The 23,627-nt window shown below is 31.2% G+C and overlaps 7 protein-coding genes and 3 long non-coding RNA genes across 13 annotated transcripts; 2 read left to right on the top strand and 8 right to left on the bottom strand.

Annotated features, from left to right (window-relative positions):
• Positions 1 to 39: 39 nt before the first annotated feature.
• LOC110698584 (probable carboxylesterase 2) lies at positions 40 to 1,313 on the bottom strand. Its single transcript, XM_021876043.1, has one exon. It carries the CDS (start codon positions 1,184 to 1,186, stop codon positions 218 to 220), a length of 969 nt encoding a protein of 322 aa, XP_021731735.1. The 5' UTR covers positions 1,187 to 1,313; the 3' UTR covers positions 40 to 217.
• A 3,399-nt stretch (positions 1,314 to 4,712) lies between these two features.
• LOC110698937 (protein FAR1-RELATED SEQUENCE 5-like) lies at positions 4,713 to 6,561 on the top strand. The gene is made up of 2 exons (XM_021876440.1): positions 4,713 to 4,836; positions 5,429 to 6,561. Exons 1-2 carry the CDS (start codon positions 4,713 to 4,715, stop codon positions 6,559 to 6,561), a joined length of 1,257 nt encoding a protein of 418 aa, XP_021732132.1.
• Positions 6,562 to 6,678: 117 nt separating this feature from the next.
• Positions 6,679 to 8,358, top strand: LOC110698581 (protein FAR1-RELATED SEQUENCE 1-like). 3 transcript variants are annotated; one of them, XM_021876040.1, is made up of 3 exons: positions 6,679 to 7,665; positions 7,739 to 7,828; positions 8,082 to 8,358. In XM_021876040.1, the coding sequence occupies exons 1-3, from the start codon at positions 6,727 to 6,729 to the stop codon at positions 8,157 to 8,159; spliced, it is 1,107 nt and encodes a 368-aa protein (XP_021731732.1). In that variant the 5' UTR covers positions 6,679 to 6,726; the 3' UTR covers positions 8,160 to 8,358. The 3 variants fall into 3 exon arrangements, with proteins under 3 accessions (XP_021731732.1, XP_021731731.1, XP_021731730.1); XM_021876039.1 differs by having other exon boundaries at positions 7,915 to 8,358; XM_021876038.1 differs by having other exon boundaries at positions 7,739 to 8,358.
• A 1,406-nt stretch (positions 8,359 to 9,764) lies between these two features.
• On the bottom strand, positions 9,765 to 10,244 carry LOC110698880. The gene is made up of 3 exons (XR_002506824.1): positions 10,181 to 10,244; positions 9,940 to 10,068; positions 9,765 to 9,859 (listed from the first exon to the last, which is right to left on the bottom strand). It is a non-coding gene; the product is annotated as an uncharacterized LOC110698880 (long non-coding RNA).
• A 7-nt stretch (positions 10,245 to 10,251) lies between these two features.
• Positions 10,252 to 11,242, bottom strand: LOC110698879. 2 transcript variants are annotated; one of them, XR_002506823.1, is made up of 4 exons: positions 10,956 to 11,242; positions 10,642 to 10,725; positions 10,422 to 10,556; positions 10,252 to 10,340 (listed from the first exon to the last, which is right to left on the bottom strand). It is a non-coding gene; the product is annotated as an uncharacterized LOC110698879 (long non-coding RNA). The 2 variants fall into 2 exon arrangements; XR_002506822.1 differs by having other exon boundaries at positions 10,422 to 10,725.
• Positions 11,243 to 11,681: 439 nt separating this feature from the next.
• On the bottom strand, positions 11,682 to 12,550 carry LOC110698936. The gene is made up of 3 exons (XM_021876439.1): positions 12,101 to 12,550; positions 11,931 to 12,002; positions 11,682 to 11,779 (listed from the first exon to the last, which is right to left on the bottom strand). The coding sequence occupies exons 1-3, from the start codon at positions 12,432 to 12,434 to the stop codon at positions 11,682 to 11,684; spliced, it is 504 nt and encodes a 167-aa protein (XP_021732131.1). The 5' UTR covers positions 12,435 to 12,550.
• Positions 12,551 to 12,714: 164 nt separating this feature from the next.
• LOC110698580 lies at positions 12,715 to 15,425 on the bottom strand. Its single transcript, XM_021876036.1, has 2 exons — positions 15,215 to 15,425; positions 12,715 to 15,137 (listed from the first exon to the last, which is right to left on the bottom strand). The coding sequence occupies exon 2, from the start codon at positions 13,623 to 13,625 to the stop codon at positions 12,813 to 12,815; it is 813 nt and encodes a 270-aa protein (XP_021731728.1). The 5' UTR covers positions 13,626 to 15,137; positions 15,215 to 15,425; the 3' UTR covers positions 12,715 to 12,812.
• Positions 15,426 to 15,605: 180 nt separating this feature from the next.
• On the bottom strand, positions 15,606 to 16,921 carry LOC110698878. Its single transcript, XR_002506821.1, has 3 exons — positions 16,883 to 16,921; positions 15,762 to 15,812; positions 15,606 to 15,684 (listed from the first exon to the last, which is right to left on the bottom strand). It is a non-coding gene; the product is annotated as an uncharacterized LOC110698878 (long non-coding RNA).
• Positions 16,922 to 18,172: 1,251 nt separating this feature from the next.
• LOC110698877 (2-hydroxyisoflavanone dehydratase-like) lies at positions 18,173 to 19,892 on the bottom strand. Its single transcript, XM_021876390.1, has one exon. It carries the CDS (start codon positions 19,281 to 19,283, stop codon positions 18,180 to 18,182), a length of 1,104 nt encoding a protein of 367 aa, XP_021732082.1. The 5' UTR covers positions 19,284 to 19,892; the 3' UTR covers positions 18,173 to 18,179.
• Positions 19,893 to 20,799: 907 nt separating this feature from the next.
• LOC110698935 (probable carboxylesterase 1) lies at positions 20,800 to 22,884 on the bottom strand. Its single transcript, XM_021876438.1, has 2 exons — positions 22,873 to 22,884; positions 20,800 to 22,665 (listed from the first exon to the last, which is right to left on the bottom strand). The coding sequence occupies exons 1-2, from the start codon at positions 22,882 to 22,884 to the stop codon at positions 21,685 to 21,687; spliced, it is 993 nt and encodes a 330-aa protein (XP_021732130.1). The 3' UTR covers positions 20,800 to 21,684.
• Between the last annotated feature and the right edge of the window lie 743 nt (positions 22,885 to 23,627).

Below are 23,627 nucleotides of genomic sequence, written 5' to 3'. Positions count from 1 at the left end.
AATTCTTGCATTATGAATTCAATAATTTACGCTAAATTCAAACCAATTAGATACAAAATAATTGCAACATCAACAAAAAGAAAACACGTTAGAAATGCCTTAACTCAGCACACGGACCGAAAGCATTGCATTAATTATAATTATTAGAAAGGCATAGTACAACAATGTCATTTATTATCAGTCTAAAATTCAGAAAACCCAGCTACTACTGCATCAGCTAAGATGAGTTGAGGAATGCAACAACCTGGTCCATAAAAGGGGCAGCATTGGGTGAACCAGGGGTGAGCAAATGGAACACATGGTTCTCACCAAGTGTCTCCACCACTTCAACATTAGCCTTGCAGCCACTCTTTAGCAGGACCTCCTTGTAGTGGAAACCCCTGTCCCTCAGGGTATCCAACTCCGCCACGCACACCATCACCTTCTCTACAGCCAAATCCGCCAAATCCGGGTCTGTGGCCGGGTTTATAAGCGGATCATCTGACCCACTTGTTCCGGGGCATGTGAATTTCCAAACCTTATCAGCCAGTCCCCCTCCAGAAGCATTGATCTTCTGAACCTCAGACCCAATTCTATCCTTACCCCAGAAATATGGGTGGAGCAGGAGAATGCCTTTCAACCCCAAGTTTTGAAGCTCTTCTTTTCCTAGCCGCTTGGCCATATGATGCGCTATATTCGCACCAGCACTGTCCCCTGCCAAGAAAACTCGAGACAGATCAGCGTGATCCTTAATCCAAGGGTGAACATCTTGCCCAACCCAATTAATAGCAGCCCACGAATCCTCGTAGGCAGCAGGAAGAGGGTGCTCAGGAGCCAACCTGTAGTCCACAGACACAACCAACACATTGGCCTTAGAACATAAGCCATTCAGATAATTATGGTACAAAGGTGACGCAGCTGATTCAACACAAAATCCTCCTCCATGGAAGTAAATCAACACTGGAAGCCGAACCCCGGCTCCTCCTGCAGGCTTGTATAACCGCACCGAAACGCCACCTTCTTCCTCCGGGAGCACAGCCACGTCTAGGGACTCCACCCCCGTGACCGTGTCGGTCGAGGCCGGAACACGTTGGGTGCCAGTGAACCTCTGCACCCTTCCATCTTTGTAAACCACAAGAAATGGACGAAGATCATGGGTTAAATCTTGTACATTTACAGTAGCCATAGCTTTCATTGCTTCTTCCATTTTTTTTTCTATCCTCTATTTTTAATAATTGGTTGTTTTAACTGCTTATTTTGGAGTGTCAATAATTTGGTTGCCTTTGCCCTCTTTTATATTCAACGTGTGGTGTTAACTTGAGCAAGAATTTCCTGATTTTTTTTTTTTTTTTTTTTACAGACCAGATTTTCAGAATTATCTATCATTTTTATCTTCTTTTCTATCAAGTAAACGTGACTCATTTGACAAGATGAGGATGCTTCAGGGGTGGAGTTTTCTTATCTTTCCCCTATATCTGTAAAGTACATGGCTCGTAAATATTGGGAAAATTAATCAAACTAAGCTTAATTACAAAACAATTTTTTAAAATAGACTCGTGGTCAAACTATTTATCAAACTAAGCTTTTAGGGTAAAACGCTGTCTCTTTATAAAATTTCTAATATAAAAAATGAAATAAAATTTCATACAGCGTTTCACTAACTTATTTTTATTTTTTTAAAAAATCAGATACTATTGCCATGCAGATTATGATTACTACTACTGTTGTACTATTGTAGCCTCTAATGTAGCCGACCTAATAAACTTGCCTTTTCATATTGTATTGAAGACTCTTTTCCGCCCCCCCCCCCTTTTTTTTTCACCTTATTTTTCTATCTTTATTTATTCACTAATTATAAATTGTTACTATATTTCGTTTTGAATTAGTTGTTGAAAAGTGTTTGATTTGAAAGTTCATAATTGACAATTATCTAAGTATGGACTAATATATATGGTTACTATAGTTTTTTTTAAATAAAAAGGAATATAAAATAAGCTTAAATAAATTGCAAATTAACGATGAGAAAATCTAATGGGACTATCAAATATCAATGTTAATATGATTTAATAACCACATTTTATAAACACATGTAATGATGTAATCTATTGGTCATCATTAATAAAGACCCCTAAAATTAGAATAAGCATTAGGAAGGAATTCAATAAGGTTAAATGGTTAGCATATTGTTAAATGATTAATTAGTAGTCTGCTTCCACTTAAAAATGAGTCATACTTTTATTTTAAAAAAAAAACGAGTCATATTTTGAGGGATGTTTCTTTACTTTCTTTAGGTACTTGAAAATTTATTTTATTATTAGTCATCCAATTATATAATAATGCATAACTTAAAACCTCAATTATTATCCATTGGCTAATAACAATAGAGAGCAAAAAAAAAACAATTTAATAAATTCTAATCAAATCATCTTATTCGAAAAAAAAAAAAAAAAAAAATTTATTCTGAATTAGCACATTTGTATGAAAGAACACATGCAAATATCAATAGTATCTGATTTTTTTAAAAAAAAAATAAAAAATAAAAGTAAGTTAGTGAACTAACTTATTATTTTTTTTTATTTAAATCAGAAATTTTTTTTAAAAAAAAAAGTCAATATGTAACGTTTTAAGTATTCAATTTTTTTTTTTTAGAAAATTTAAAATCAGAAATTACGAAATTAAAAAAAAAATTCAACATATTCCAGACAGCGTTTTACCCCGGAAACTTAGTTTGGTAAATAGTTTGGTCACGAGTCTACTTTAAAAAATTATTTGTAATTAAGCTTAGTTTGGTTAATTTTCCAAAATATTGGATAAAAAACTAGTAAGACTGTAACGATTGAAATCTGATCGGATCTTTCTGATTACGTAGTAGCAAGAAAAAATCTTCTTTTTTCATTGACAACTCTTCTCACGCCAACTTTCTGATATGACCTAATGTCTTTCATAATGTGGACCCTTGGTACAATCACACCAACTTTGATAGCCTAGTCAAGGTTGTTTGATGCAATTGGTTAAGGTCATTTTTTGGTGCACTAAAATCGTAATATCACTCATCTAGTCATTTATATGGTATCAACTATCAAGCAATGCCGTTTCGGATATTTTCGTGGCCCGAACTGAAAATTAGAAAAGAAATTCTTTAACAATGGAGTTATATTTCATAAATAATAAATTGACAAAATATTTCATAAATTTTATATTAAAAAGTTCACCCAAAATTTGAGTATTCATTACACTTTTTTCCTTATTTTGCATTAAATATCATTAAAATCATAAATATTACCTATATTTTTCCAACTAAATCCATCCAGAAAAGGAAGATGTCTACAATTATTACTTGGATATCATTTTCAATCAATGAAAAAAAAAAAAAATTAAAAAAAAAGTCTATATTAGTGCTTGGCAAAAGCTAACAAACGCTTCGGAGGCGTTAGATAATATGACTAAATAAGTAGAGTTATTAAACTGAAATGAACATTAATTACACTGATCGACACGTGATTTTTTTTTTATATTTTTGAAAGAAGATCGACACATGATTTTGATATGCATTCAAAATTTTATATCATTTTAGGAAATATTTCAGTCCTTTCGTTTCATAATAATCTTGAACCGGACTGATTTTTCACTTAAAATTATGCATAAAACCTTTAATAATGATTAAGATTATCCTTAATAAACTTAGAAAACTTTAATTGTATTAATTTTTTTTGTACTAAACATACATAAAAAGACGTTATAACACTGTTTTTCCTTTTTTTTTTTTTTGAGTTTTCCATGAAATTATTAAAAATTTAGAATTTTTTTTTAAAAGAATTTTTAAAATCGGTTCGGTCTGGGTTCGGTCCCAACTTAGTCGGTCCGATCTTTGGTTCTTGAAATTCAAATTTTCGGTCATCGAACCGGTCTAGTCTTAGACCGATGAACAACCCTATTTGCAAAACATAACATAGTCATGTTGGGTCTTATTTTATTCATCTCAATGAGTAGTTTAATTATGGTTAAAATAATATGTTGACAAACGTGTACAATTAAAGTGAAAAGATCGATATGAAACAAATGGCATAAATAGTTATTTTACGCTCATGGGGCACTTGTTAACACGATCCTTATTATTGAGATAACATGTGCATAGCACAAAAATAGACTAGTTGGTATTTAATACAATGTATAATAACTATAAGTGTCTTTCATGACCTCACCTAAAATATTCACTTATTAATAGAGAATTTTTTAGCAATCTATTTATGAGTATTTAATAGTTCATTGATTAATGTTAGGCATTGAAAAAAAAATTCAGACGTTCAAGATTTTTATTTTGTTGTTTACTCTTTTGTTATATGGCAGTTAGTAGTTAGTACATCAATGTATTGGGTAGGTTGATAAACTATTATAATTTTCATCAAATCTATTAAAAGACCAAATCAACTAAATGATTAAGCTGATGGTTGAGACCCAAAAATATGTTTTATACTCTATTAGGCACAAATTTTTGCCTAGACTCTAGGGTAGCCAGCTTCTCCTACACCCCCATGCTACTACGTCGTTTTATATTGAACCATTCTGTCATTTTTTTTCTTCATCTTTTTTCATTTTTGTTAACTTTCTATTCAAGCAACTATATAATGATTTTCTTAACCTAATTTCCATTTTATTTATCTCATATTTTACTTATTTCATTTTCTCTCTCCTGCATTTTTTATTTTTCCCCCAATTTTTCTCTCTCTTCTTCCATGGAAATTTCTAGCTCAATTGCGTTTGATCGTGACAGTGATTCTAGCTTAATTGCTTTTGATCGTGATTGTGATTCTATTTTTTCTGCTAGAGTTGGTTTAGTCGACTCGTTTTCGAAACAATGTGAGTAATTTTTTCCTCAATCATTCGATTTTGATTATGCTCTGTTTTTCGCGTGTAATAGTTCGATTTTGATTTTTGATTTCATAGTTTTGCTAATTGTATGAACTATAGTTTATATAATGCTCAATTATAATTTTTGATTTTATTGTTTAGCTAATTGTTATTGCTTATTGTATGAATTAAAATCAAAATTATGGTCGATTATAATATTTTATTTCATTTTTATTTATGATTATTTTAATTTATAGTTTGTGATGTATTGTTGTGATTTTATTGTTTTTCTTTGTAATGTTGTTATTCGATTGATGTTTTTTCCCGTTTTCTGCATTTTAATGATTGTTTATAGTTTTATAAAATTTGACATTCAATTAATGCTCATGTATGTTATATTATATGTACATTTACGTTAGCATAGGTGTAATTACTGTAATTTACATTTATCTATGTAATCATAAATGTTCATTTATATGTTTTATTATCATTTTGATATATGTTCATTTATGTAATGATAAATGATCATTAACAGTTTAAATGTAGTTATTGTACATTATTGCTATTATTTGTATTCATTTGTTACATTTTAATATTGCAGTGGAAAAAAAGAATGCTATTTTATTTGAGGAAGCAGCTAGTTCTGAATTTTATGGGAAACAATTTCCTTCTGAAGATGTGGCTTATGAAATGTTTAATGAATATGCATTTAGAAAGGGCTTTGGAATTAGAATTGGAAAAAGTAAGAGGCGAAGAGATGATTCATTCTCTATGAAAAGATTTGTTTGTACAAATGAGGGTTTTAAAGATGATAAGTGCAGGAATAATAGGCTGTATGAGAGACTTAACATAAGGACTGGTTGCTTAGCTTTTGTGCAGTTTAGTATTGACCGTTCAGGTGTATATACATTTACAAGACATGAGATGGTTCATAATCATGAAATGATTCCTGTTGACAAGAGACATTTAATAAGGTCTCAAAGGGATATTTCTAAGGAACATATTAATTTCATTTCTACACTTAGATTGAGTGGAGTTAAAGTTTCTGATTCTTTGAGAGCTTTGAAGAAGGAGGTTGGAGGGTCTCCTAACCTTTGTTTTACAGCTCCTGATGCTTATAATGCTATTTCTGTTGAAAAGACAACTAAACTTGGGGGAGGTGACAGCAATCAACTAATCAAATTTTTTGCTAAGAGACAAATTGATGAAGCAGATTTCTATTATGATTTTGAACAAGATGAAAATGGTGCATTGGTTAATTTCTTTTGGAGAGATGGAAGGATGATGAGAGATTATCATTACTTTGGTGATTTGTTAGTTTTTGATACTACTTATAGGACTAACAAATATGGTATGATTTGTGCTCCATTTGTGGGTATGAATCATCATGCAAATAATGTGATGTTTGGCATGGGATTTATACTTAATGAAAGAACAGAATCATTTGAGTGGTTATTTGATACTTTTCTAACTTCTATGGGAAGGAGAAGTCCTATTACTATTATGACTGATCAAGCTCAAGCAATTGCAGCTGGGATAAGAAATATTTTCCCCAAAGGTGTTCATCATAGATTATGTGTGTGGCATATTGAACAAAATTCTAAGAAACACATTGGGGCGTTGAGAGCTTTGGATGGTTTCACTGATTTATTTGGTTATTTACTGAAGTATTGTGAAACTCCACCAGAATTTGAGCATTATTGGAAAAGGTACTTCTGCTTTATACTTGTTTAGCTTCTTAAATAATTTTTACAGAAATGAACATTTAGTTTTTTATAAATGTTTATTTATAATGATCATAACTGTTATGCTTAATGATCATGTTTCATTTACAGAATGTTATTGAAATATGACTGTGCAAATGTTGATTGGTTGAATGATTTGTATAAAATCAAAGAGATGTGGTGTCCAGCTTTTTCAAAGAAATTTTGGTCAGGAGGTGTGCTTTCATCTCAACGTAGTGAGACAACTAACAAATCAGTTTCTCAAAGGCTTAACAAGACACAAGGTCTATGTGATTTCTATCAAGTGTTTCTCGATGTGGTTCAAGAGTGGAGAAGCAAAGAAAAAGGGAGAGATTATAATACAATCAGAGGTAATCGTCATTTGGCTTTTGCATACATTGGGATTCTTGTTCATGCTAGATCATTGTATACTATTCAAGCTTATGTGCTTTTTGAGGAAGAGTTCATTAAGGGTACTGCTTGTGATCATAAGGATGCTGGTGTGAATTTTCCTGAATATTATTATCATTTGTGGAGACCTGGGAAAGATATGATCAAGCACGAGGTTGTTTTTAATAAAGAAACACATGAAATATGTTGTACATGCATGTTGTTTAGTGAAATGGGTTTGCTTTGTTGTCATGCTCTTCGAATTTATCATATGAATTGTGTTCATAAGATTCCAGATGACTATATATGTAAGAGGTGGACTAAGGCTGCTATGTGTAGTCATGGCCTTGATGAACCTACAATGAAAACCAATGTAGTATCTACAAGTGTTTGGAGGACACAAACACTAAGGAAATTTGTTAAGTTGGTAACAAGTTGTCAACACTCTTTGAATGCTAGAGCAGAGGTTGAATGTTATTTCAATCTTTTAAAAGAAAAGATTGAGAGTGTTACTGGTACTATTGATTTTAATGAACCGGTTGAAGGTATTGAAATTGTTGATCATGAAGTTAAGAATCCGGCAAAATCAAGACCTATTGGAGAGAGGAATTATAGGCCTAAGAGTAATTTAGAGAAGGCTTATAACAAAGCCAGGGGTCAGTGGTTGAAGAAAAAGTCAGTATACACTCCTTATAAAAGATCTAAAGGTCAAGCAGTAGTTCAGGTAATAATGCACATTTATGTTTTTGTTATTGATCATTTATGTTCAAGAATTGAACATTTTTGTTTTGCCTTAGGAATTGGACGAGAATGGGTGTCCTATATCTTATGCTAATTCTTTGGCTGATCCTAATGAGTTAATTGTGATTGAAGATCCAAGTGCTCAGGTAAAAATTTATTTTCTTTTTTTTTTATCTGTTTTTATCAAATTCTTTAGAATATTAAACATTTTTACTTTTAATTTTTTTTCAAGGTTTGTAATAAAAAGACTGCCATTGTAGAAGATATTCCTTCACATGATAGTGTTTCAAATGACTTTGAACAGGTATTATGTAAATGATTATGTATGTAATTGTAGTTGTTCATTTTAGTAGTTTAAGTTGTGATTATAATGTTTTTATAATTTTCATTTTATTATAGGAATATGGATATAGCTCTATGCAATCAAACGTTACTGTTGATCAAGACATATCTTCTATTGTTAAGGTGAAATATTAATCATCTACCTTTTAATTTTGTATAAGGTCATTATGAATTTTGAATTTGATCATTAATTATTTTAATTTTGATCATTAGGGTAAAACAGCTGCAATTGCTCATGATGTTGATAATTTTCCAACAAGTTCTCAATTGCCACCAAAGAAACCAAGAAATGTACAATTTCCCACAGTTGTGCATGCTCAAATCAATGCTCAAGCTCCTTCTGAAGTTTCTAGCATTGTTCAAAATCCTCCAAAAGCTCCAAGAAATGTTCAAGTTCATTCTAGTGTTCCGAAGAAAGTTCAAGCTCCTTCTAATGTTCCAAGAAGTCCTCAAGGCTGTTTTCGGAATGTTCAAGTTGATTCTAGTATTTCAAGAAATGTGCATGATGTTCCTAATGTTTCAAGAAGTACTCAAGGAAATTCAAGGAATGTGCAAGTTTCTCCTAGTGTTTCAAGGAATGTTCTACTTTCTCCTAGTGTTTCAATGAATGTTCAAGGATCTCCTACTGTTTCAAGAAGTACTCAAGGAGGTTCTCCACAGATTTCAACCAAATATGATAGGTTATTAGCGTTTTTTGATACTAGTGTGGCTAAGAGATTGGCTACAAATGGTAAATAAGAGAGTAAATCAATATGCAATTATGTTTTGGAGTTTAACTATCAACATTTTTAGTTGTCTCAACTTTATAGAGATTCAAGTGCTTTAAGTTTTTTATATTTTGATTTATTAAGTAATTTGAATCTTTTTTTTTCAAACTATTCTTAAATGTTCTATAAATGATTATTTTTGCTTTTGGAAGTGATCATATACTATTTTAAATAGTAAGAACCATTATTAAATTGGAATAATTATATTAGATGATTTAAAACTGGCAATTATAATGTAACACTTTACTATTTGTAAATATTAAAAAGATAATAAATTTTATCTTTACTTGAACAACAACAAAAACTTATGTCCATACAAATACTGAAAGCAAGTATGATCATATATATGTCTATATATGAACATATTGTATTAAGCTTGTGCAAATCTTCTTGCTGCTCTTCTATTGTTCTGTGACTGCCTGTTTCCTTCATTCAGCATTAGTTCAGCAGTGTATTGTACTCTGAGCTTTCTGATTTGGTTCACCTGTTCCAAGAAAATAATTTATTATAAACATGAACATTAATGGGATATAAATGATCATTATGTATTATAAAGTGATCATGAAGTATATTTTTTTGTTTTGTTGAAATTTACTTACATTGTTTGGTTTTAGGTCACAAACCCATTCTTCATTGGGATCAGCAGTGAAAGTTTCCATATGTTTCATAATGTAAACTCCACAGTTGGTGTAATCTTCGTTGCTCCTCCACTTCATTTTTTGCAAAACCACCTTATATTTCTCAATAGAATCTGCATCTTCATACCCCAACCCTTTCAAATATTCTGCATATCCTTTTAACTGCAACATATACAGAAAAAAAAATTCAAAGGATCATATTAATATTGATCATTTTAATTTTCAATATTGATCATTTTGTATAAACAAATTGATCATTTATATATCTATTAAACAATATACTTACCACCAATTGGAGTTGGTTTTCATACTTTGTTGCAATTGTTTGATGTTTTGGCAGTTTTCTGTTGTCAATTATATGCATTGTCTCATTGATATGATCAATGCATAGAAGATAGAAATGTGCATATATGGCCACTGGAAAAAAAATCTGTACATAGTACACAATATTATTATATATACACATTAATGTAAATGAACATATTATAATTCCATATTGTTCATTAGTACCTGTTGATATCCAACTGCACTCTTGATTTTGTATAACCTCAATTCATTTGTTATTCTTTCTTTGAAGTATGCAATTCTAAGCTCCATTGATGATCCTTCAGGACACACTGTATTTGCATACATAATTTGCTGCAAATAATGCACAAGGATCATTTTAATATTCATAATGATCATTTAGTATAAGTGAATTGATCATTTTAGTACACCAATGTATACATGTGTAATTTCAATAAAGACTTACATGTGGAAATGTTGAAAAGTATAACTTGTTCTTTGACCTTTTTTGATTCAGAAGTACTGCCCATGAATTGATCACATTGTTAACTACTAATGTATCCCCTTCAAGAGTTTTCATCTCTTCCCTATTGATCGAATTCACTCCATCATAGTATAGTAGCTCACTGCAAAATATCAATTTTTTAAATTTTATGAGTTTACAACAAACATAATGTTAAAGTTTTAATGAAGTAAGTGATGTATACCTTTGATCTTTTCCACTATAAGCATAGTCTGTTACAAGTTTGTTCATTGTGTCTTCATCTTTGAACAAATCCTTGTACTTGACCATGTATGGAGATCGGAAAGCAAGAGGAACATTTGGGATTTCCCTTTGTGGCCTAGTTAATGTGACCATATATTAATACAAATATGAATTTTTTTAATAATGAACAAATAATTTATATAAAGAACAAATAGTAATACCTTATCTCTTTTTCCTTTGCAATCTCAGTTTTTGCCTTCTCAGCTTCTCTTGATTTTTTTCTTTCCAAAGTCTTCTCTCTGTCACTGAATAAATATTGAATTATGAATGATCATTTAGTATATTGATAATGAACATTATAAATCTATACACATGTAAAGACCATTTACCTTTGTCCTGTTGTGTCTTTGGAAATTTGAATCTTCTCTGTTTCAATTTCTTTTGAATCCTTTTTTGTCTCACTGAATATAAATATAGTATAAATGATTATTCAGTTTAATGTAAAAGAACATGTATATGTGGAATAATCATTTACCTTTCCTTCACATTTGAAGCATATATCTGTTTCTTCTTGTCTTCTCTGAAATATTAATCATGGTTAGTAATGAAGAGTAATTAATATAAAAAAAACATTATTCTCCTTTTTTGAACAATAAACACTTAAAATATTACTAAAACATTTAAATTAAAATACATAATTTACATATCTTAAATTGTGCATTCCTACCCTAAAGCAAAATATTCCCTTCTGATTTTATAATACATATCCATTACTAACTTCATAAACAAAAACTGTCCAAAATAATTACACTTTATAACCAAATTTATTTTACATGTCCATTCAAAATTATATATTTTCTAACAAGATAGGTCTTCCATGTTTACCCCATGCTTCCTCCTTTCTTGTTTGATTTATCAAGGATATCTTCCATACTTGAACATGCTGGAGATTTCAAGATTATAGAAATATCTCCAGCAGCTTCCCTATTTTCAGTTGGTGTCTTGGGATCACCAACTTTTGAATCAGATGCTGCAAACAAAATACATGAAAAAAATTTAATATAACTAGAAATGAACATTATACTTAATAATTTGATCATTTATTTGTAATATGTGAACATTGTACCACTCTTTGAATTTCCTTCAACATTTTCTTCTAATGCTTCAGATTTTGAACCTTCACCTTTGTTTAATGCTTTTTGTATTAATTTGCATTCACACATATATAGACTTAGTATTATTAAAGAAGAATATCTTACAATCACAAATATTCATTTAATACTATATAAGTGAACTTTTTACCTTTTTTGGAATTTCCTCCATCTTGTGGTTCTTCAGAATTTGAACCTCCAACTCTTTCTGTTGATTTAAAATATATGAAATTGTTAATGTAAATGAACATTTGTTATTCTGAATATATACTTTTTTGAATATTTAGACTAAACAAACTTATTATTTTATAAATGAACATTATACTTTTCATAATTGTACATAGATATTAAAGCTTTACCCTCTTCTGGCTTAGAAGAAACATTTGCATCAGTTGTTGTTGAAGTTGTGGCTGCAACATTAATCTGTGCTTCTGTGTTAAAATAAATTAAATTTTAATTCTTTAATTATATTATACTCTTTAAGTAAGGATATTCAAATTAATGACAGTTTTTAATTAAGCATATTTACCAGTTGTTGGAGTTGGGGGAGTTAAGTTGCAACCCAAACTGAATGCCTTCCTTATATCATATTCCTTCTCATTTCCTATTTTCTTTTTTTCTGTTTCACTTGCCTCCATCAGTTCCTTCTCAATTTGAGCTATGGCATTCAAAAAATCCTCTGATCCAAATATTTCTTCATCTTGGCTGAGAATTGATGGTTCTCTTGCCATCTTTCCCAACACTTCATCTACCTTCTTGACCAACTGATTCCCAAGGAAGAGCTCTTTTGCCTTAACCAATTTGGTAGAAAGTCTTGCCAAAGATGCACCAACTTCTTGTACCATTGATGCAAATTCATTCATAAAGACCTGTCATTTATAGAACATATAAGAAAAATCATATAAGACATTATGTGTTTTGATATTGAACATTTCATAATTTATAAATGATCATTTTGTACCTTAGGATTGTCTGCAGGCTTTTCTTCTATTCTTGGAAGGACTTTTCCATATCCATAGTTCAAATCATTTTCTGTTTTTATACTTTCAAGTGACATATCCTTTTTCCAACAAGAAATTATTGGAATTGTTCTTGGTTGTTTTTTGTTCAATCTTTGAACTCTGTCAAAGTAGAACAGCTGCACCAAAACCCATTACTATAAATGAACATATAATATAATACAAATGAACAATTAATATAAAAGATTAAAATTTTAGACGAAATCGATATTTAACATTTTGTTAATGAACATTCATTGTTACTAAAATGAACATTTTATAATTTACTATTGTGTGTTGTAAACTTACCATCAGAAATTGCAGTGGTCCATTGTAGAATCCTTTTCCTCCACTCTTTCTCCATGTCACATGGCAACTGATGAGAGAGTCAAACACGTACTGACACCAATTCAAGTTTTTTATTTTTTCTTTGTCCATCATAGAAAACAGAAACTTGAAATGACATTGGTTGTTTGAAATACACTTCATCAAACAATTCACAGCAACTACCAAAAAGTTGGTGAGAAAATCTTCTTCTGCTGGCCTTTGGTTTTTGAATTTATCACTTGTATATTGAGCAATAATTTGGTTTACAGATGGTGTTTTGCCTTGCCATTTTGACCTCCAATTTTTTATAAATACACCAAAATCTTCACTTTCTCTGTCTGATTTGGCTTCAACAATGGGAATGTCTCCCATTGGCAAACCATATACAATTCTCACATCCTCCACCTCAATTTCAATTTTCTCACCTTTAGGCAGCTCAAAACTACAACTACTGACTTCAAAGCTATCTAAAATCCAATGGCTGAATTGTTTGTCAAGCTGAGGAAGTTCTATATCCAACAACGGCCCCAGTCCTATTTCATGCACTAATTTCTTCTGTGTATCACTCATTTTCTTAACCCAATGCATGAATTTGACATGGCCTCCTCTTGTCGAACTTCCAACTTCCTCTTCATTCTTTTCTTCCTCCTCTTCTTTTTTTTTAGCCACTGAAAATTCAGTTTTCCTCTTCACAATCTTTTTTATTGGTTCCCTCTCATACAGAACCATTCTTTTTTCTTCAGCTTTTGGTTTTTTCAATGTTGTTTTCTTTTCTTGAACTACTTCCACCTCCTCACTTTCTTCATCTTCTTCTTTTTCAGCATCAAAAGCTGGATCCTCACTGTCTGATCCACTATCAGTATTACTATTATCATCTTCTTCATTTTCCTCCTTTGATTGTTCTTCAATGATTTTTGTTTTCTTCAAAGGGCCTTTAGCTGATGCAGAAGGCCTCTTCTGGCCACCTAAACATTTGATCAATTATAATATGTAAAATGAACATATATATATGAAAGTGTAAATTGCTAGTTTGTATTTGAACATTTAACTTTATTAATATGTACATTACCTTTTTGTTCTACTTTTTTAAGAATTTTCTTTTCTGCAGGAGCAGAACTTGTTGCAGGGACTTCTTCTTGTTCTTCATCCTCTGATGGTTCATTATAAGGCACTTGATGTATGACTTTTCTTTTTTTTGCAGGACTTTTGGCTGATGCAGCAGGTCTTTTCTGACCACCTAATTATTTGATCAATTACATTAAGTAAAATAAACATTTTAAAAGTGTAAGATTGTAATTGAACATTTATTGTTTTAGATATGTTCTTTTACCTTTTTGGCCTGCTTTCCCAATAACTGCAGCCCTTGTACGCCCTGTTTTCTCAACAGGTTTCTCTGCAACTGCAGTTGCAGCCCTTGGACGCCCAGGTTTTTTGGGTGTTGTTGCTGCTGGTAGGTTTTCAGCAATTGTTGCAGCAGCTGTTGCTATAGCTGATATGCCAGGCAACTTAACATCTGCAAATAAACATTGTTATATAAATATTAATATAGTTGTAATATTTTATTTAATATGATCATTGTTATATTAGAAATTGTACATTTTATTTACCTCGTGATTTACTTCTTGTTCTTCTTGCTGGTGATTGTTCATATTCCTGTTTTTTCTGATTTTCTTCCAATTCTTTTTTCTTTTGATTTTTCCTTGCAACCATTTTCCTTCTTGGTTGCTTTGAATTTTGTGAAGATTCTTCACTCTTTTGAGACAAATTTAACTCTTCAACAGGTTTTATACCTCTCAATATTCTTGTCAACTCCTCATCCCTTTGCAATTCTTCTTGTCTTTCCAATCTTCTTCTGTTTCATCCTCAATCTCAATTTCTTCACCACCTATACATTTAGATCATTTACAAATTGGTAAATGAACATTTTCAGTATAAGTGTTATTGATTAAAAAAATTTAATATTTAATTTAACAATTATGTACATTACCTAATAGGATTTTTTTAATTTCAGCAGGGGCCTTCTGTTGTGCATTTGCAGAACTTGCTGCATGGGATTTTTCTGCAGCAGAGGACTTTTCAGTAGTTGTAGCTGGGGCCATTTCAGCAGCAGTGGCTTTTCCAGCAGTATCAACAGTTGTAGCAGGGGCCTTTTTAGCAGCAATGACCTTGCTAACAGGAGCAATTTTCCAGTTTTTTGTTAGTTTTTTTAGTATTCCTTGAGTTGACACTTTTAATTTTTTCCTGGCAACAGATAATTTATGATCAATAATATTGTAAATGTGGAATAGAAACATTTAATAAGTTATATATGTTCATACTTTTGCATTATGTATGAATGTGTTTCTTCAACTGCTGCTGGAGGCTCATCCTCTTTTGGAGGCTCTTCCTCTGCTGGAGGCTCATCCTCTGCTATAGCCTTCACTTGTTGTGTAGGCTGATCCTTTGCTGTAGCCTCTTTTGGAGGCTCATCTTCAGTTGATTGATTTCTGAAAATTAAAAATTGAAAATGATTAAAAATGTTTATCAACTAATATGAAAATGAACATTAGTTGATTTCTGAAAATACCCTGCTACATCCTTTTTTGGTTGTAGTTGTTCAACCTCTCTTGTGTCTTTCTTAGGTGATTGATTTCTGAAAATCAATTAATTTGAAATAATTAAAAATGTTTATTAAGTAATATGAAAATGAACATTATGGGAATCAAATACCCTGTATTCACTAATTCTGATCCAGCCTTTTCTTGTTGTAGGTGATCAGTTTTTGCTTCCTCTTCAGTTGTTTTTTTTTCTGAGAATGCAAATCATTAGATTATGTATGACAACTAAGAAATAAATGAACATTAAACACATTGAGGTAGAATATACCCTTGATTTGTTGATGCATCATCTATTTTTGAAGTTTCCTTCTCTTGTTCACTGAAATTTTTCGAATGTTAATACATAAAAGTATGATTATGTAACTGTATAAAAATTAATTATTGAATTTTTATTAAGTATTTATACCTTATTGATTGATTTTTCTCTGGCCTTGATCTTGACATTATAAATTTCACTTTCAACTTTTTTGGTTCACTAAAATTTTACAAATTATTTCAATTATGAGATTAAGTATTGAAGTAAATGATTGTACATTAAATATTACATATATGAATATTTGTAAGTATATCAACTTACTTGGGATGTAGGTTGTCTCCTAATAAATAGGGTTCCCACTTTTTTATAACTTCATTTCTATCCAATTTGTTGTCTATTTCAGAACATTCTTTTCTCTCATGAATTATAGGATAAGGATTGAACATTTCATTGTCAAATTGCATCAAGTGTATCACTTTAAATGGTACATCACTACAATGTAAATTAATATTGTAAATCATAAAAATTGACATGATGTTTCTATGTTAGACAAATGTACAGAATAGTTCATATAAATGATCAATATAGTTGTAGCAATGAACATTTGTATACACATATATGGATATATATAACATAATATGAATTTTGACAATATAGTGTTTTGTAAATGTTCATTTTACTACACAAATGAATAAAGTATATGTTTTCTATTTGTACAAAATGGAATTTAGAAATGAACAATTAATATGTCAGTAAATGTATACACATAAATTTAGAAATGAACAATTTAGAAACAAACATAAATTGCATGCTGTACACATAATATACAAATTTGAACATATGTATACATATATATGCACACATATATGCACACAATCCAATTTGAACATATACTGTTTTGTATTTGTTCATTATATTTCACAATACTATACTTTATATTTTTTTTGGTTGATCATTTAATCAAAATTATGCATACATTCCAATATTAACAGTAACTTGTTTAAATTTTTATTATCGTCTCAGAAATAGAGGAAAATTATGTTTATTTTGAAATTAAACAGTAACTTGTTTAAATATGAGCAAATTTAAATAAATTTATGCTTATAATTCCAAAAAAAAATAGTAATACTTACTTTGATTGTTCTGGAACTCCAGTATTTTCAATTTTTTTTCCTGAAGCATCATCAAAAAGAAAAAATACCAAAAAATTAGGGTTTTGTTTCGCAATTTTCAATTAATTTTACACTAAACATGTAAAACATACTTACTCATTAGATTTTTGGTTTGTTGTTGTTGAAATTTGTCGAGATTGTGCAATTTCGTCTCTTATGTCGGACATTTTAGACAATTTTACTTGCTAATTACATGTACGAAAATGGAGTAGAGAGAGAAAATGGAGGTTGAGTGAGAAATTGGAGAAAGAGGATGAGAAAGAAAAATGTGATTATTTGAAAAGTTTTTTTTTTTTTTATTATATATATATATGGGTGGGGTAGTGGGAAGTTACTGACAGTTTTAGAGGGAAGTTACTGGAATGTGTGGGGGTAGTGGTACGGCGTCGTTTAGGAGGGGTGTAGGGATAAATGGCTAAACTAGAGTCTAGCCATAAACAATTACTCTATTAGGTCCCTCACACAAGAGCCCATTAAACATGAGTGTGGATGCAACATGTACCCTCCTCATATCCATCCCCACACCGGTTAAACCCATCTCAACCCCTCTTCCTGCAAGCCAAATCCATCCCCACACCCCTTCCTCTTCCCTTTCCTCGATCTATCTCCATTGAAGCCCATTGAAAGGTGAGTTAAATTAGATGGGTGAGCTTAAATCAGTGGGATTTTGATTTTGGGGTGGGATAGGGTGGGTTTCTGGTGGAGTGGGCTAGGTTACCGGGTTGGTTGGGTAGGATTTCGGGGTGGTCGGGTGGAGTTTAGGGATTACATGAAAGGCGGCGGTGAGGGGGGGGGGGGGTGGCAGAACGGGAAAAGGGAAGGGGTAGTAGAACGGGAATGGGGAGGGGAGGGGGTGGCAGTATGGAAAGGGAGGGATAAATTTTATTATTTTGTTTTTATTAAAAAAATTAAAATCAGTTTTTTTAAAATGAAAATGTTAAAATAAAAATAAAAAATCTTAACCAATCACAACACAACACATGGCTAGTGTAACCTATTAAACAGGTTATTGGTTTTTTCTTCTGTCTTAAGCAGATTCATATCAAAGGTCGTTTTATTTTAAAATAATTAAAAGATCGTTTTATTTTTAGAACACCCGTGAAAGGTCGTTTTTTTTTTTGACAAATTTTCCTTATTATAATAATAACTAGGTAATGTTTCCGAACATTCTAATATAGTATACATATAAATAAAATACTTTATAATAAAAGTGCTTATTATTATAATTAATAAAACAAACAAAAAGGTAATTAATAATCTAATCATCCTTTTTAATAAAAGAAACAAGTTTAGCCATCAAATGTTCAATATTTGGAGATTTAGCATTAAGCAAATGAAAGCAGTGGCCTTCCCCCAATGTATCCACTAATTCAACATTCCCCTCCCACCTTGATTTTAAGCTATAATAATAAGTTAATCCTCTTTCCTTGAACCTATCATTTTCCGCAACACAAATCAATACCTTATCACACACCAATTTGCACGATCTTGGATCAATATTTGGGTTCAGCTTCGGTTCATTATCCAATTCTCTACTCGACGGGTACAAATATTGGATTAATCTTATGTTTTCTCTTGTGGTGAAATACGGTTGAATGGCTAATAAACCTATTAGTTTTAACCCCTCACCAATGGGTTCAACACTAGCCCTAATTGCCACATCATGGGCAAGGTTAGCTCCACTACTTTCCCCACCCACAAACACCCGATTAAAATCCACATACTCATTTAACCAAGGCTCCGACCCGTTCCCATTAGCATGCGATGCAACCCATTTAAATGCGGCCCAACAATCGTCGTATGCAATGGGTAAGGGGTACTCGGGGGCTAGCCTAAAGTTCACTGTAATGGCAATCACTTGGGCCCTAGAAACCAATTGGGTCAAGAATTCCTTGGTAATTGGGCTAAAGGCTGACCCGGTACAAAAACTTCCTCCATGAAAATGAACAAACAATTGTAAACCCTTCTTGCTCTTCGGGTCACCCGTATCATCACCGGTATCATCCATTTTAGGGAGAAATATTCGACCCGTTATTGCAGGATCATTTGAAATTACTATGTCTTTGGTTTGAACTCCGGTAATCGGGTCGATACCCGGCTTTTCTTCCATTGTGAGGATGTACCTATCAACGTGACCATCTTTACAAACTCTAAAGAAAGGGAAAAAATCTAGAGTAAATTCATCTAAATCTAAATCCACACTTAATTCCCTCTTGATATTAGTGGCCATTTTGTGTAAAGTTACTACGTTATCACCCCTTTTTTTTTTCTTTTCTTTATTTAAATATCTTAAGTTGGATGAGAAAATCTTTATATGTATATTTTGTATAATTTTATTATTACACCTAATCTTCACCAACATTAACTCTAGGCCATTCTTTTCCCTCCTCTTTCTTTACTGTCATTGTCATTTTCTAGTCGCTATTCTTGGAAATTTTGGTTGGCTTAGGTAACTGATAACTAATAAATTTAGACGTGTCATATTACTCATATATATAATTCTATATTATTGAGTTGGTTTCAAACTTAAAGACTTTCCCTTTTACCCTTCTATTAAATAGAGAAAATAGGTATGAAAAACAAATTCTATGATACTTTAATAAAAGATATAGGGTATAATCAATGGATGACTTTTGAGTGGCCACCATTGTATTAAATCAAATTACAACCGTTTATTTTTTATCGACTAACATGAACTGCTGATATGATTTACTTTTTATTTTATTTTTGAAGATTTTAACAAAAAAAAAAAAAAAAAAAGAATTACTACTACTACATAAAAGAAAATACTCCAGATTCTGCACCATACTATAGAATCAGTTAAATCATAGATCATTCAAAAATCAATTGCATTGTTCTATATACGAGCTAATCAGGTTCAAATTGATCAGAGTAAGAAATAAGCATCTCTATGATCCAAACCAACTGGCCACCATTAAGTCCTTTGAATTAAACTAGCGTCTAGCGACAAATCGACCTCGGCCAAATCTTCGAAACAATCAGATTTTTCCAATTCTCTAGCATTTTACTAAGCTCAAAACCATAAAATTATTCACATATTTCAATAAAAATAACCCCAAGAAACGGGTGAACTAAGATCGAAAAGAAGTGAAAGGGAAAAAAATATTGAGTAAACAATGAAGAAACTGAAAGAGAAACTGATAAGAACGTGGTATTTTTTTAAATTTTTTTTGTCAATTTTTTTGAAAAATAAAATAAAATAAAATAAATCAATGACTTACATTAGTCAATAAAAATAAACGGATATGATTTAATTTTATACAATGGCCACAATTTTGCCATTTGAAAACTATCCAAATTTAGAATACAACTTAATATTATTGGAAAATTTACAACAAGTATGACTAGAAGTCAAAAGTAGAAAAAGTATCTACAATTGTACAACAACAATTTAGGAGAAATTAAGTTTTGTTTATAAGGTCTTAACAAATTTTGGTAAAATTTTTTGTATTCTCAATATTCCCTTTATTCCATGCTAATTTTAAATAAGTCAAAGTTTTAACTTCATACGTTTTAAGTCTTTTAACATATTTTCCTTGCTTATTGTGATATTAGTAAATCTTACCTATCACGAGATTACAAAATAGGATAAAAAAATCCATTTATAAGTTGACAATTTGAAATTTTTATTATAAAAAACAAATAATTAAAATACTCACACACCATGTAACTACAACTTAAAATAAGTAAACAAATAACTCTAAATCTCCGATCCCCCTTTTCCTATTTTCTTTCCAGGGTTTCAATTTTAGGTTATTTAATTTATTAATAACTATGCGTAGAATAAACAAATGCATATTTTTTTTTTTAAAAAAAAAATGGTAAGGAGAAGGTCCATCCTAGAAGGGGGGTGTGTAAGGGATATCCCTCTTAGAATGTGCTTGGTGAGATTTGACCCTCAGCCCCACGCTTGAAAGTCGGAGAACTAGCCAACTACTCTAGCCTCCTATCTCAACAAAAAGACACATTAGTTAATTATTTGTTCTGAAGAAACAATACTATACGGCGATTAAAACCCAATTCATAGTTAGTCTAATAAATTAAGAGTAATGTTATATATAGTCTTGATTCTTAAAGATCGCAAATACGTATTATTATTAAATGTATTTTCTAAAATGATACTCGTATAAGTTTAGAAATCTATAGTAAAATGTCCATATAAAACACATGGAGTAAATATTATTCAAAATTTAGATCGAAGTCCACAGGGTTTTTATACAAAGAGAAATGATGTCTTTAATTCGTAGAAATCACTATATTTTAGTAAACGTTTTATGATAGAAAACTCTTAAATTTAAATGTTCATATAGCATAATTGTTTCTAATATATAAATGATACTCTTATGGTCTCGTATCCAACGTACATTAACACCATATGAAGACGCAAATTTGAAAAAAAAAAAAAAAAAAAAGATCTTGGATCAGAAATCAAAAGTAACTACATACTCCCGTGATAATAATATACTCAAACATTCATAATCATAGGTTGATCATTCTCATATATATAACGTTAGAATCGATCACAAGCCACAATAAGACATTTTATTTGGATATTCAAAACAAGTATAGATGAAATACATTATAGTGTCCATCCCTCAATCTTATTTTGTTCTTCCACTTTGAAAATTTTTTGCTGAGAAAAAAGTCAAGATTATAGGAAGAGCATAAAATTAAAGAACAAAAGGAATAGTCGTATGGTAACGTATATATTTACAAATATAATTAAATAAGTAATAAATCATCTAAGAATCCTCTTTTATGAAAGAAACAAGCTTAGCCATTAAAGGGTCGATGTTTGGGGAGCCAGCATCAAGCAAATGAAAGCAGTGGCCTTCCCCCAATGTCTCCACAAGTTCAACCTTCCCTTCCCATCTTGTTTCTAAGGTATCATAGTAATCAAATCCCCTTTCTTTGTACCTATCCTTTTCCGCAACACAAATTAATACCTTATCACACGCTAACTTGTATAATCTTGGATCTGTATTAGGGTTCAACCTTGGTTCCTCATCCCTTGACGGATATATATAATTAACTACAGGTTCACGTTGGTATTTTGTGCAAAAATACGGGTGAATGGCTAGTAGACTTACAAGGTTTAACCCTTTTAAGTGTTCAACACTACCTCTAATTGCAACATCATGGGCAAGAGTAGCTCCAGTACTTTCACCAGTCAAAATGACCCGATTAAAATCCACATAATCATTTAACCAAGGCTCAGGCCCGGTCCTATCTACATGGGACGCAATCCATTTGAATGCGTCCCAACTATCTTCGTACGCAATGGGTAACGGGTTCTCGGGGGCCAACCTATAGTCTATAGTAATAGCCACCACTTGGGTCATAGAAACTATGTTACTCAAGAATTGCTTAATAATTGGACCAAAGGCTGACCCGGTACAAAAGCCTCCACCATGGTAATGAACAAGCAATGGTAAAATCCTATTCTTTGGAAGACTCCTATTCTTTGGACTATCATCTTCACTATCCGTATCATCCAATCTAGGGAGGAACATCCGGCCCGAAATTTTCGGGTGTTTTGATATTACAATGTCTTTGGTATGAACCCCGGTAAAAGGGTCCACACCAGCGGGTACTTGGGTTGTAAGGATGTACCTATCAATGTGGCCATCTTTACAGACCCTAAAAAATGGGAAAAAATCATGAGTAGTTTCTTCTATATCGCTTTCCATACTTAATTCTAGCGATATTATTGTTGTTTGTGTCTATATTTTGTAAGCTACTACATGCATTTTTAATTTCTTTATTTATTCTTTGATGATAAATTTATATGCATTGAAAACTTTATTTTCACCAAAATTTTCTCTAGGCCATTCATTAAAATATTGTTTAATAATTAGAGAGAGATTTTAGTAACGGTTTAATTAGTTTCTTTACCCTCCTCTCCCTTTACTACCATTGTTTTTCTTTACCCTCCCCGTCATTTTTGGAAATTATGTTTGGAGTTATGAACTAATAATAATAGGACATGTTAATATGTTATTGAGTTCTATTTGTGGTTAATTGATTTTCAATTCTTCCAATATAAGCATTATTCAATACGAGTACGAAGTAATATTTAAACAACTGACCGACCAACTTACATTTCATTCTCCCCCTAGTAAGAAATTTTTTATTAGCGAATGTTACTTTTGTTTCGTATTAATAAAATTTCTATCCTTTTATTATTATTAATTTTTTTTAGTCTGTACAATGCAAGTATGGGTTTCAATCTGTATCTCTTATTTTCATGTTAAACTCGCCCATCCCAGAAGCTAGACAACATCTTCAGGACAACATCATTAGATCAGAGTAAACAAAGTGCATGTTGTACATCTTCGTAGGAAAACAATAAAAGTCTTGTACTTTATTGTATATTGTTTCCAAACAAAAATAATGAAGGGATAGGAAGGAAAAGAAATATTGATACAAAATTTTTGTTACCATCAAAGAAAAAATGAGCTATGTAAAAAATAAAAAAAAATAAAAAAATTGAGGGTATCCTAAGTGGCAATGTAGATCTCCATAAATCATTGAAGGGGACACATAAAAATTAGACTTGATTCTAATTAGCCCGACCTAGCTCGAAATTTACCCGGGTTTGGGCAGATTTGTTGGGCCTGCCCGTTTTTTTTGTTTGTTTTGGGAATTTGGGGCAACCAAAAATTAATTTCTACTTATAAATGGG

This window comes from Chenopodium quinoa, unplaced genomic scaffold, assembly GCF_001683475.1.
Source record: "Chenopodium quinoa cultivar QQ74 unplaced genomic scaffold, ASM168347v1, whole genome shotgun sequence".
NCBI lineage: Eukaryota > Viridiplantae > Streptophyta > Magnoliopsida > Caryophyllales > Amaranthaceae > Chenopodium > Chenopodium quinoa.
This window is presented reverse-complemented; position numbering and strand designations above follow the sequence as displayed.

What these genes read in the sequence shown, in the direction of transcription:
- LOC110698584 (XM_021876043.1), bottom strand. Translation starts at nt 1,186, where the DNA reads ATGGAAGAAGCAATGAAAGCTATGGCTACTGTAAATGTACAAGATTTA.
- LOC110698937 (XM_021876440.1), top strand. Translation starts at nt 4,713, where the DNA reads ATGGAAATTTCTAGCTCAATTGCGTTTGATCGTGACAGTGATTCTAGC. An exon ending in CGACTCGTTTTCGAAACAAT is followed by an intron (nt 4,837 to 5,428) that starts GTGAGTAATTTT and finishes TTAATATTGCAG; the next exon opens with TGGAAAAAAAGAATGCTATT.
- LOC110698581 (XM_021876038.1), top strand. Translation starts at nt 6,727, where the DNA reads ATGTGGTGTCCAGCTTTTTCAAAGAAATTTTGGTCAGGAGGTGTGCTT. An exon ending in AAGGTCAAGCAGTAGTTCAG is followed by an intron (nt 7,666 to 7,738) that starts GTAATAATGCAC and finishes GTTTTGCCTTAG; the next exon opens with GAATTGGACGAGAATGGGTG.
- LOC110698936 (XM_021876439.1), bottom strand. Translation starts at nt 12,434, where the DNA reads ATGAATGAATTTGCATCAATGGTACAAGAAGTTGGTGCATCTTTGGCA. An exon ending in TCCCCCAACTCCAACAACTG is followed by an intron (nt 12,003 to 12,100) that starts GTAAATATGCTT and finishes ATTTTAACACAG; the next exon opens with AAGCACAGATTAATGTTGCA. An exon ending in TTCTTCTAAGCCAGAAGAGG is followed by an intron (nt 11,780 to 11,930) that starts GTAAAGCTTTAA and finishes TTAAATCAACAG; the next exon opens with AAAGAGTTGGAGGTTCAAAT.
- LOC110698580 (XM_021876036.1), bottom strand. Translation starts at nt 13,625, where the DNA reads ATGGTTCTGTATGAGAGGGAACCAATAAAAAAGATTGTGAAGAGGAAA.
- LOC110698877 (XM_021876390.1), bottom strand. Translation starts at nt 19,283, where the DNA reads ATGTTGGTGAAGATTAGGTGTAATAATAAAATTATACAAAATATACAT.